The sequence below is a fragment of the Carcharodon carcharias genome, chromosome 7 (assembly GCF_017639515.1).
Source record: "Carcharodon carcharias isolate sCarCar2 chromosome 7, sCarCar2.pri, whole genome shotgun sequence".
Lineage (NCBI taxonomy): Eukaryota > Metazoa > Chordata > Chondrichthyes > Lamniformes > Lamnidae > Carcharodon > Carcharodon carcharias.
In genome coordinates this window covers 29,697,746-29,711,122 of record NC_054473.1, presented here as the reverse complement: position 1 = coordinate 29,711,122, position 13,377 = coordinate 29,697,746, and the positions used below count along the sequence as shown (strand labels likewise).

Genomic DNA, 13,377 nt, shown 5'->3' with positions numbered 1-13,377 from the left:
AGTCTTGAGCTGTGAACTGCATTTAACTTACTGCTGGTGAAATCCCACTGTGGCTGCAAGAGCAGGTTAGATGCTAGGAATCATGTGAGTAATTCACCTCCTGACTGCCCCAAAGCCTGTCCATCATCTACAAGGTACCAGTCAGGAGTGTGATGGAATACTCCCCACTTGTCTGGATGAGTGCAACTCCCACAACAGTCATGAAGCTTGACACCATCCAGGAAAAAGCAGCCCCCTTGATTAGCACCACATCCACAAACATTCACTCCTTCTACCATTGCACAATAGCAGCAGTGCGTACCATCTACAAGAAACACTGCAAGAATTCACCAAGGCTCCTTTGACAGCACCTTCCAAACACACAACCACTACTATCTAGAAGGACAGGGGCAGCAGATAGATGGGAACACTACAACCTGGAAGTTCCCCTACCAGTCACTCACCATCCTGACTTGGAAATATATCACTGTTCCTTCACTGTCATTGGGTAAAAGTCCTGGAAGCTCCTTCCTAACTGTAGGTGTACCTACACCACATGGACTGCAGGGTTCAAGAAGGCAGCTCACCACCAGCTTCTCAAGGGCAGCTAGCGATGTGCAGTAAATATTTTATTTTGCTATCTGTGGGTTGAATTTGTCTTTGTATTTTGCACGTGATCAGGCATAAAGCAAATACCTGATGTAAAGGATTGAGCAAACTTGGTAAAGTATACTGTGCACATAATCGTGCAACATTCAATGTTTATTTGCCCTGTCCTCCAATCCCTTTGCTTCAATGGATCTTGCCTCATTGCCGTGACTTTACGCCTAGGCTGAAGTGTCCTACACTGTGTAACACCATTTACACAAATTTAAAATTAAGCCCAGATTTTGTTTTTATATCCCACTGTGACCAGTACTTGACTTTCATTCTTTGAATGCATTTTATTGGCATCAGTATGTCACCTTAAAAATTAAAGTTTCCATGATTGCAGGTTCTTAAACATACTGTACAGGAATTTGGTCTGAAACTTTTGTTTGTATACTTAAGGAAGGAATACATAGCGTGAATTTGCATTCTTTAATATTTATTAATGCCATAATTATTTGTGCCGAATCTGCTTGTTTATGCCACTTTTTATGCTCCAGTATATATTAATGAAATTGGCAGGAAATTTGGTTGTAAGTAGACATTTGCAAAATAGCTGCAAGAATGACATAACTTTTGACTATAACTTCCTGATTTATGCCAGCTGCCACAGGAAATTCCATGCCTAATGAGCTTTTCACCTGCATGGAGGGTAGCAGGTGGTGCTACTTTTACAATAGTAATACTGTTGGATGTATAACATAAGGACGTGCCATAAATAGGAACATACAACACTGTTATAACGAATGTTTGTGGAGACAAAATCATTCTTCACCAAAAAGACTTTGTATGAAAATCAAATAAATTATTTTCCTGTAGCTCTTTGATAATCAAAATGTTTTTCCGCCTCCTGTAAACATCACTAGTATTGATGTTTCACACACCATTCCTGCCCAGACGACTCTCTATTGTATATGGCAAATTTACCTGAAATACTCCTGTATACTCAGAAGCGGAAACAGTGCTCTAGTACCTGCTGAGCCATGGTTGATGTAGTGTATGATAGACTATGGGAAATCTGTGACACACTAAGTGCAATTCTTTAGTCTTTTGGCACTCCAGTAATTCCTAGGGTCAAATTTGTGAGAAAACTGCTCTTTAACCATGAGTAACATGTCATTAATAAACCTGAATTTCTGGTTTATAAACAAGTTTTGGACATAGAATTGTCTTCAAATTGAACAATATTTTTACAGTGGAAAAAGCTCTTTGTGACCAAGATTGCAACTTCTAGACCTGTTCCATCTGACACCACAGTCTACATTCACTTTTTTAAACTATACTGCCAGCTAGTTTTGGTTTGAAAGTATGAAAACAACCATTAAAGGGCAGAGACTGATTGATTGATTCTTGAATCTGAGCTCCTGACCTTGTTTTAAACAAACATCTTTATAATTGATATCCTCTTTGATTAATATTACAATTCCAGATACATCTTTTGTTGCTGTATCTCTGCTACATTCCCTCTAGGTTGTGCTGCTGTGCGTATTCGCTGGTTCTAATTTCAAATGTTACTCTAAATTCAGAAACGTTCTGTCATTTGTTCCGTTTCCCCTTTTTAAGAGTAAAGGTTTGCGTTTTGAAAATGCTTACTTTTAGGTCAACAATATTCTACAGTTATTTTAATAATTGAAAATGCTTGGCCTGGAGCCCATAAAATGCCACTATCCTCATACATTGTTGGTAAGACTCAGCAGGTCAGACAACATCTGTGGAGAGAGAAACAAAAGTTAATGTTTTCAGGTCAATGATCTTTCATCACAACTGGAAAAAGTTGGAGGTATAAATAACAGGTTTTAAGCAAGTACAGTGGTGGGGAAAGGGGTAGGGAGGAAAGAACAAAAGGGAAGATCTGTGACAGGGTGGAAGGCAGGAGAGATTAAATGACAAAAGGGATGGTATTAATGCCACTATCAATTGGGAGGCGGGGAAAACTATCATTAAACTGGGGAATTTTTTGCATTCTCCAAAAAAAGGAAAGGTCAGCTCATCAGGAAAGGAAGGAAACGTAACAGCAAAAATGTGTTAAAGGCAAGAATGGTTGAAAGCACAGAAACTCTTTTTAATATCACTCCAGTGGACCTGCAGCTAAATGCACTGCCGAGTGAGGACATGAACCATACAAACCAAATAAGGTCAAAGGTTCAATCTATAGTCTATGTTGAGGTAACTTATCTCAGTCAAGGCAATAGGACAGCTGGTCCCAATGCCCCTGAGCTACTAGGAGGAAGAAAACTAGCCAAGGTTCTTGCTCCAGATTGCTATCCAGTAATCACTAGCAGGAAAGTATGCATGCGTGTGGATGTCAGCTGATGGTAGGATTGGGTTGAGCTTCAATCGTGGTCAAATAGTCTGACAACACTCACTATCTTGTCTCACGCAGAGAATAGCTGCTTGAGGAAAGTATTAGAAGTGTGGCTGCCATCTGTTGGAAAAGCAAAAAGTTATTTTAAACATAAAGCAATTTTTGACCCTGATTTCAAATGCATTTTTAAAAAAAAAAACATATTAAAATGTCTTCTATGGTTGGAGTAAAGCATTGACTTGTACCCATCAGATTTCTTCCTGGATTTTTTTTTATGGATTCCAGTAGGAGTCATTGGATAGCATTTGAGCAGGAATCTTGATTTTTCTCTCTCTCTCTACAGTGCTCCCCTCTTGACTCCCTTGCAAACCAATCCATATCCCCCAGAGCCCAAAGCACCACCTGCAGCTCTGGATATAGACTGTCTTATTAACTTTGATAACAATAATTATGATTTAGTTGGGAAGGTTTCCTTTGCTTTTATTAGGACTTTGCCTATTTTGGCTGCCTCTAGTTTGATTAGACCTTGTGGACTGGATTTCATGCTCCCCGGTGAGTTTGAAGGTGGGGGAAGCATGCCAAATTCAGTGGGTAGCTTTCCTGTTGCCTACCCACCAGTCCTGACCTAATTTTACAGGGATTGGGGTTGTGTTTGATGGCCCACCCACCCTGACTTATTGAGGCTCTTAAGTGTCAATTAATGGCTACCGCCGGTATTTTACCTGTGATGGGTGGAGGCCCATACCAGGCAGGAAGCGTGAGCTGGTACCGAGCAAGGAAGGGGTCCTCCTTTTGCAGGCCCTCTGGGCCCATTGGAGGGACCCCTTTTAGATTTAACCCATCCCACTCTCCTCTTTGATCAGCCCCTCCCCTCCTCCCCACCTTCTTCCCTCCCTCAACCCCCTCACCAAGACTCCCATCCCTGGACTTATTTGGCCTCCTCAAGGTGGTGGGACTACCTGTAGTCCCAGCAGTGGTCAGTGCTCTGCTGACACTGATGGGGCGACAGAGCTGTCAGCCATCCAATTGGCCGGCAGCTCTACCTATGGCAGGACATCCTCCTGAGCCTCGCCCTAACACTGCTCCCAGAGTTAAATTGCTGTTGGGCAGCCATTGGGATTGTGGGCAGGCTCGCCACTGACATTTTAGCTGGGGGGTGGGGATGGTTGGGACCATGGCACCCTGTAAAATTCAGCCCTTTGTTTCTTCCTTATATTAGTGGTGTCCTAAAAGGGCACTTGTGGTGATCCTTTCATAATTCCAAGGCAACCAACTGTTGCACTTGTCCATCAGTAAGGCCCAGCGCAGAGGCATTGAAGACAATCGTAGTGCTTTTACAGCAGCCTGCCTGAGGCCATTTTAATCAGCACAGGTGGAGATTGAACTCTCTCTCCTTGCTCTATGTATCTCAGTCATTGGATAAACCTGTTGAGCCACCTGGGAGACGTTTTGTTTTCCCTATGGCAAAAATGTTCAAAGCTTTAGGTCTGAGCCTAAGAAACGTGAAGTTGAAATATGTGAGCATACCTCCTAATGGTGATTTGGGAACTTAAATCACACTATTCTGAGTCAATGCAAAGTCGAATCTGTGTTGTTATGGGGTTGGCTTTCGAACATGGTTTGATGCACATCCTGATCCAGCAGCACTTCTTTGTATTAATGCCAGGTGATGCCACACTCTTCTGGGTCATTTTGATAGGGCTTTGTTATCCATTTTAAAAGTTTCCTTCTGTCTGATGAGCACGCATAGTAAGTTTGTAATTTAACTTTTATTAATATTGGCTCAACAGATGCTGTTTTAATTTAGTTCTATATCAATATAGATATCGTGACATCAAACTGATGAATCAATATTTTAAAAGCTTTTAATGTCAAATACCAGGCCATTCAATTAAAAATGCTAAATTGCTTTTTTTCTTCAGACGTTTGTGTTTTGAATGCAGAGCTGCATGCATTTAAAATCCCTCATCCCAACTGTCTTCAGCTGCTTCATCAATGACCTTCCTTCCATCATAAGGTCAGAAGTGAGGATGTTCGCTGATGATTGCACAATGTTCAGCACCATTTGTGGTGACTCAGTCCATGTCCAAATGCAGCAAGACCTGGACAATATCCAAGCTTGGGCTGACAAGTGGCAAGTAACATTCGCACCTCAAGTGCCAGGCAATGACCATCTCCAACAAGAGAGAATCCAACCATCGCCCATTGATGTTCAATGGCATTACCATCACTGAATCCCCCACTAACAACATCCTGGGGGTTACCATTCACCAGAAACTGAACTGGGTTAGCCATATAAATACTGTGGCTACAAGAGCAGGTCAGAAGCTAGGAATCATGCAACGAGTAACTCACCTCCTGACTCCCCAAAGCCTGACCACCGTCTGCAAGGCACAAGTCAGGAGTGTGATGGAATACTCTCCATTTGCCTGGATGAGTGCAACTCCCATAACACTCAAGAAGCTTGACACCGTCCAGGAAAAAGCAGCCTGCTTGATTGGGACCACATCCATAAACATTCATTCCCTCCACCATTGATGCACAGTAGCAGCAGTGTGTACCATCTACAAGATGCAGTGCAGCAATTCACCAAGGCTTCTTCAACAGCACCTTCCAGACACACGACCACTATCATCTAGAAGGACAAGGGTAGTAGATAGATGGGAACACCACCCACATGGAAGTTCTCCTCCCAAGTTACTGACCATCCTGACTTGGAACTATGGCCAGGATATTCCCCTCGGTGATTTGGGGGCGGGGCCCGCTCGCTGATGGGAAAATAATGTGAGATGACGTCAGGAGGAATCTCCGACATCATCCTGGGCCATTTAAATTTTTAGGAAGGTGGGCGGACAGTGAAATCAGCTGTCCACCCACCGACCTGTCAATGGTCAATTGAGGCCATTGATGGGCTAATTAAAGTAAATAAAGACCTGCCCGGCCAGCCTTAAGGCTGGCAAGCAGGCCAGGAGCTCCAGATTATTCATGAAACTTAATCCACTGGCGGGATGAAGTTTCATGTCTGTTTTGTAAAAAATTAACAAAGTTTGTGTTTTTTTTTAATTAACATGTCCCATCTCGTGTGACATTGTCACATGAGGGGGACATGTTAATAATTTTTTAATGTTTCTATTTTTAAAGGTTTTTCCACTCAGTATTCTCCCTGAGACAGGACTTTGCCTCAGGGAAAAGTGCGCTCTTTTGTGCTCATGCGCGAAAGAGCACACTTTGACAGATGGGGATTTCCTAAAATGGCGCCGGGCCCCGTTTCAGTGGAGGGGGTCAGCTTGGCCACCCGTTGCCAAGCTGGTGGGGCCCTCGCCATCTTAGGGCAAAATTCTGCCCTATATTACTGTTCCTTCACTGTTGCTGGGTCAAAATCATGGAACTCCCTGCCTAACAGCATTGTGGGTGTACTTACACCACATGGACTGCAGCAGTTCAAGAAGGCAGCTCACCACCACCTTCTCATGGGCAACTAGGGATGGGCAATAAATGCTGGCCCAGCCAGTAAAGCCCACACCCTGTGGATGAATTAAAAAAGATAACCGTTTGGAGTCACCTGCTATAAACAGTGTTTTAAATAGAAAATTTAAATTTGAATAATCCACACCTCTCAATGTATTTTAAAACAAAACAAATCAAACTAAAACTATGCTCTAGTAACTTTGCATTGCTGGTCATTTAAGCAGGTTAAAGTTTTTCAATGATGTGTTTTGGCCACTAGACACACACAAGGGATAATGCAGCTGTCACAGATAGATGGCTGTAGTTGCAACCCACTCAGTCCCACCTCAAGGGTGAGTTACTGACAGAGGCCAGTTCCTTGGGCCTCCAGTGGGATTACCTAATGGTTTTACAGATATTTGGAAGCAACTGTGTATCTGGCCTTTTAGTCATATGTTTTATGGGAAACCATAAAGAGGAGCGGGGGAGATAAAAATAATTAATTAGGGGATAAAAAACCATGCATACTCCAGTGCAAAATGTTGGATCGAACTTAAAAAGATTTACAAACAGGTGTAAAAGTTGTGCAGTCCCAACACTGCTCACTTCATGACTGTTTTGCTTGTTACTTGCAAAATGTTAATAGCTGCGGGGTTTAAAAATACTGCAATCATCAAGGGTACAAAAAAAATGTACACTTTCTACTCACTCACTGTATCTTGCGAACAAAAAGTCTCTGCTGTGCTGTGTGTGTGTGTGTGTGTGTGTGTGTTTTTGGCAGAGCCAGCAATGTGTGCTGTCAAAGGCAGGTCTGGGACTGCCCCTTTCTTCACTCACCCCCACCCTCTCTCCCTCCAGCAGTTAGTTGGTGCATTTGGAGTCTGATCGTGTGCAGGGGGTGGGGGGTTGGGGTTTGTGGGTGGGGGGGGGGGGGGGGGGGGGGGGGGCGGCGTTGGTGGTGGTGGTGGTTGGGAGAGCGGGGGGGGGAGGGGGAAGAGTAGAAGGTTAAAAAAAATCAGTGACATTTGGAGGCGCTGGGAGGGATTTAGTGAGCATGCTCGCTGGCCTTGCCCGCTCGAGATAGAGGAAGCTGGTTTACATACGAATCATACCAGGCATAGCCCGCATGTCTGTGCAGTTAAACTTGCAGCGGGCTGTGAGGAGAGCTGGCTCGTCTCGTCTCCCTCACCATCGAGTCTTCTGACGATGAAGAGCCCGGTTTTACGAGTTTCTGGCCTGTGAGGAGGAGGAGGAGGAGGAGGGGAAAAGAAAGAGAGAGAGAGAGAGGGAAGAGAGATTTTGGGGGGTGGGTTGGGGGGTGGGGGGGGGGAGGAAAAGGTGAGAAGAAAGAAACTAAGCGGTGAAAAAAAACCACACGCACGCACACACACACATCTGTGGGTACAAATAAGAATTTTATTTTTTATTTTTTTGGGCCATATTCAGAAAGTTTCGTGCCCAGTGACGATTTTGTTTTGAAAAATTTTTGGATCTGAAGAGGCTGGGGCCTTGTCTGTGTCTGTGTGTGTGTGTGTGCTGTTTGGGGGGGGGGGGGGGGGGGTGGATATCTGAGCTGAGCAGTTAGTCTGAAGCGCGCTATCTGGTGAAGCAAACAGCGGGCCTTTTTGCGACCCAGTCAATGCTACTAAAGAAAATGGACCTGTTGAACTATCAGTACTTGGACAAGATGAGCAACAATATTGGCATCCTTTGCTTTGAAGGTAAGACTCCAGCTTGTTTCGGTTTATTTCTTATTCACACCCACCCCTCCCTCCTTCCTTCCCCTTTTCTTTATTAACAAACCGACATATTTTAAGATTTTTTTTTAAAAAAAAAATTGCATCGATTTTTATGTTTAATTCGCCCTGTCGTCTTTCTCTCTCTCTCTCTCTCTCTCCCCCTCTGGTTTTGTTCTGTGTGTGCCAAAAAAAAAAGGCCGTGTCCAGTCCCAGTCCCTGCCCAAGGCTCCAGGATTGCAGCCGCGCTAACAAAGAAAATTTGCTGCCTGTCTGAGGAGCCATGTTTGTACTTGCACAGTCTGACTCTTTGTTTAGCTTATCATTTCCTGTGTAGTTCTGAGAAAGTTCTGACATTGAAGGATGTGCCTCTTTCGAATGCGGGAAGAGACGATGGTTGAGCCAGTAAAGAAAATATAATTTTTAACCCAGGCTAGAATTGCACCTTAGTTATTTTGTGTTTGTTTTTTTACCCCCCCCACAGCGTTTTGTAGCACTCTTCGGAGTTCAGTAATGATCCAAGATTGTAGCATTTGGGCTCCCTGTTTTGTTAAACTCTTATGTACCGTTGGAAGGAGTGGTAATGGCTTGATTTTTAGATTCTAAAGGTATTAGTGATTTTAAGGTTGTTTGGCAGAAGTATTTCATAAGTCACATTTGGTACAGTGCTATCCACGCTTGTGTTACTAAATCAATTCAGGCTGCATATTTTTTGGACTTCATTCATTAAAAATGTAAAACAGAGCTAATTGCTTATGGGGGCTCTCTCTGTATTTGACTTATAGATTCAGATAGTGTTGCAAACTCCTAAGCCATCTTGTGCTGGGATACTGGCTTTACTGAAGCTGAATCTGTTAATTAGTTACTACTATAACAGCCTGAACACAAGTAAAAGTTTAAGAGTAGGCAACAAAGGGAAAGCAGCATTTCTGTTTTAAATGATTAACTTACAATTGACATTTTTTTTAAAAAGTGACAGGAAGCTTGATTCCTTCTGGATTCATTTTGCCATTTAATTTCCCATTCAAGTACTGTAGTTTTCAGTGAGTGAAGTTGAAAACCTAGTGGAGACAAAGGGCTAATAGTTTTTTAAGCCTTTTTTTTGTTTTTGTTTTCTTTTGGACTTTACCAGCTTTGATTTCCCCTTCATTTGCCCTATTAGTTTTCAAAAAGATACAATGGAAAATTTTGGGATTTTCCACAAATAAAAATGCACCCATAGTTCTTTGCAAGTGTTACAACCATTTTAAAAACATGCAAAGATACAAGGTGTACAAGTCCTGGACATCAATAATGTTTGTTTTTTCATTGGAGTTTATTTGGAGCCAATAAAGTTAGAAAAGTTTCCTTTATCTAAATGTTTTCTATGAGATTTGACATAAAATGGAAGCCCATTTAGGGTTCAGCCCATTCTGGTGCTTATTATGATTTTATTCCTTTATGATTGACAGTTCCACTCTGGTCTGCACAGAATTTAGATGTGCATGAAATTAGTGGAACATCAGTTAACCACATCTGTTTTCCAATTTTCAGCTTCTTGGGCATACTAATTCAGTCTGAAATCGTTAAGAGTTTTAACGCAGCTCACTGATGCCAAACAAATTGCAGTTTGGCAAACTTGCTGTTGCAGACTCCTGGGAACTCTTGACTGTATGTTTGAATAATGATCAAAGACCAAAGCAAACTTTTAATGGTGGGAATCAGGCATTCATAATGCACAGATTTTATTCTTAATCTTTTTATGAAGTTTCAGAATATATGGTTCCACTTTACTTTTCTCTTTACTAACTGCCTCTGTGTTAGCAGCTGTTGTGACCTGGAAGCAATTCTGTTCAGCAAACAGTAATTCAGCCACATTAATGGCAATGCCAGAGGTCACTTGGGTTGGTTCACACATAATTGGCATAAAGAATCGTACATGTGTTGGCTTCTTTTTGCTCTCCATCTTAACAGAAAAAAATTATGCACTTGTAATATTAATGAATATTACTTAGAATTTTAATTGCATTCTTGGGCACTAATGTTTAACATATATATATGGGAAAAGTGATTTTAAAAAATGCTTTATCAATCACTATATCCACTGCTGCTCCCAAACTTTTTCCTTGGAAACCAAGTTTTGTATGGAGCTCATTCCTTACAAAAATTGTGGTTTATGCCAGCTTTATTCATATTTTGTTTTAATTTATTTTGAATACATTATCTATATGAATGCCATTTCAATTGGAGAGTTGCAGAGGTACAATGATGAAATATAATTTAATGTAAATTGTCATTTATTGAAATAAGATCTAAAAATTCATGCTGATTCTTACAATATTTTGTATATAACTGGCATTAAATTCTTTCTGTAGTTCTTGGCTGAGACTTTGGTTGGCAGAGAAAAGATAAACAATTTTATAATGTTCAGGCCATTTGAATGCTTTGTGCTCACAATGGTCAGTTGGAGCTTTCATCATTACACACACAAAATGAAAAGTTAGTTGTGAGGCATTATAAAATTTTAAATAGATTTTTGTTCATTTTGACTTATTAATCAAAAGTGGGTGAGTCCCACAATTGGGGACCCGGAAAAAAAATCATAATTGACCTGAATTTCTGTGAATTTTGGTGGCTGTTTTAACTCTGATGTTCGGGATTCAGTGCGACCTGTGTACTGAAAATGCAGGCATTCAAAAGCCCATTACAAAAGCTGAGCCAGCAGCACTGGGGTGAAAAGGCTATGTAGCAGAACCGTCCTGTACCAGCTGCCTGCTTTGGTGCACCGTGTCAAATGACAGACACTTGATACTTGGTGAATTTTGAGCTTCAACATCTGCATCTTATTTTTTCTGTGAAAATTATGTTTGTTGAGCTCATTGAGTCTAGTGAAGATAGTTCAAGCGTTGTGTGTGCAGTAGTAGATTTGTTATTCCTTAACTTGCTGTTAATTCTATTCTGGAAAATAATGCAGAGATGTCATTTCCCCATGGTGGGGCTAGCATCCCTTGGTAGTGATTTTCATTTGTTTAGTTTGAGTGTCCAGATGGCTAAAACAACAGGAGGTATCCTTTTGTGATCTATGCTCCTTCTGTATCTCTCTCCTTGGCCTTGAACTGTGGTTACTAGGATGTAGAAACCAAACAATAAACAATGAATTTTAGCAGCTGACCTTTGGGTATTTCCTGAACTTGGAACAGAACTGGAGCTCAAATGCTGGCTCATTGAACAGAAGAATAATTAATACTTGACCAATACAGTAATTGATCAGCTTAAGGAAAAGTACCTGTCCTGAATTACGTGAGTGACTTCTGAGAGTTTCACTTCAAATGGATGTCGAAAAACATATTTCAAAAACCTTTTGTGATGACAGGCGAAAAGGAGTTGGCTGAGTAAAAACACACTGAGTGTATTCCAGAGCTGCTGGAAAGGGGTGGGAAAGACTCCTTTTTAAGAAGGAAGGATGGCCAAAAATACAGAGAAACATCTGTAACTGGAAGTCTGGCATGTATTATAATGCTATAAACAATAAACAATTTTCTGTTCAAGATTAAAATAAGTTGCATCTACAGATTCACATTGTGAAATGCAACATTCTGTTAGGCTGCAGATTGCATTATGTTTAACCCATTGTCCACCCCAGTTTTGCACAGGTGTTTAACTGAGATCTGAATCACTTGCACTAACTTTTTGTTAGCTGTCCTACCTGATGATGTGGTAACAGCTTAATGTGTGCAGAGTGTGAGAATGGTTGTTTATTTTAGGAAGAAGGTCAAACTAAAATTGATAGTTGAGTTTCACTTTCTGTCAGGATTAAGCAACTACATTTCTTTTGATGTGCTAAAATCTTTCTTAGTTTTGCGTTGGTGGCATTTTTGAATGCCAGTTCTGGATTGCAGCTTGGCTTGTTGAGTAGAATCTGCATCTGAAGTTTTCTCTTTACTCTCCCATCAAGCTAACTGAAACATAGGCATATTAATGCAACGTGATAAAATGCCTACATAGTGGTGAAATGTACAGCATCTAGATAAAATCAGTCCTTTTGACTGGCCGATATTTATCTCTCAAGGAGCACCTAAAATAGATTATCTGATCATTTATTTAATTGCAGTCTGTGGAACCTTTTGTACAAATTAGCGTTCATGGTTCCTACATTATAACAGTGACTACACTTCAAAAGTACTTCACTGGCTATAAAGACCATTGGGTTGCCCAGAGGTTGTGAATGATACTATATAAATGCAGATCTTCTCTTTCTCTTTGAAAATTTGGAATGATTGTTCCTACATTTTTTAAAATATAACTACATATATAATTCTCATGTAAATCATTTTTGGTTGGATACTACCTTAAACACATTTTTAACAAAATTTTTGTTTACTGTGCATTATTTTGGCGGGAAGCAAAATCCACTTAAGCCAGAGAGATCCTGCCATGGAAAACCTGATCTGCAACTTTATGCAGACTGACTTGACATCTTTATGTTCACTGCTTCATCTCCCTGCAAAGGGATAAAAGGAGAGGTCATTTTCAGTGCTATCGGCAGTGATCTGAGCTGTGTTTTTCGGTTCCAACAAACCTGGAACAGATTTAAGTGGAGTAGACCGAGGCAGGGCAGAAATAAAAAGACTGGTAGTGCAAACAACAGTGTGCTTTGTTAAACTACAACTGAAATTTAGACTGAAAAATTACTCATGCATAAGTCTGTAGAATTTCCATCTGTTTTGCATGAGAACAATTTCTCATTATATTTTGATTTGAGACCAAATGCAGATATTACACTGTTCTTTGGCAGCTAAGCCAGGATTCACAGTTTAAGTGAGCTGTCTCATCAAACAACTGGTTAAGAATGCAATTAAAATCAAGTTCAGCAGCCTTGTTTCCATAATGGTGGCAAGAAAGTTGAAGTGGCCAGATGGTCAATCTTAAGCTAAAATTGGCAACCAAATTGCAAAAAATAAAAATTGAAAGTGAGATCTGTCTGAACTGTGTGGCAGTCCAAAACATCAACCGTATTTGAGTTATTTGTACATATATAATCCTTAATTGATGGCGCAAATATCCTCTAATTTTATAGTCATTTTTAGTTATTTTGAAGATTTCGGGGCTTTTTGGTTTAAAGAAAACAAACTCAACCCTTCAGCAAAGGCATCTTGTATTTGGTTTTGAATGTACAAAAAATCTGAGCTTTTTTGTATAATTTAATTTGTGCCTAAACATTGGATAATTTCATTTGATGTTAATGTTAACTTCACTAGTTAATAATCATTTCCATCATTTATA

At 40.7% G+C, this 13,377-nt stretch overlaps 1 protein-coding gene across 3 annotated transcripts in view; it reads left to right on the top strand.

Moving 5' to 3' along the window:
- Positions 1-13,377, top strand: part of vgll4b (vestigial-like family member 4b) — a 113,363-nt gene that overhangs the window by 63,565 nt on the left and 36,421 nt on the right. Inside the window, exon 1 of one of the 3 annotated variants that reach the window (XM_041192275.1) lies at positions 7,927-8,100. The exons of 1 other annotated variant lie outside the window; for it this stretch is intronic. In XM_041192275.1, coding sequence (XP_041048209.1) covers positions 8,019-8,100 — 82 coding nt within the window. In that variant the 5' untranslated portion in view covers positions 7,927-8,018. Of the gene's footprint in view, positions 1-7,926; positions 8,101-8,481; positions 8,724-13,377 lie in introns of those variants that run through there. One more of the 3 variants, XM_041192277.1, reaches the window with a different exon arrangement.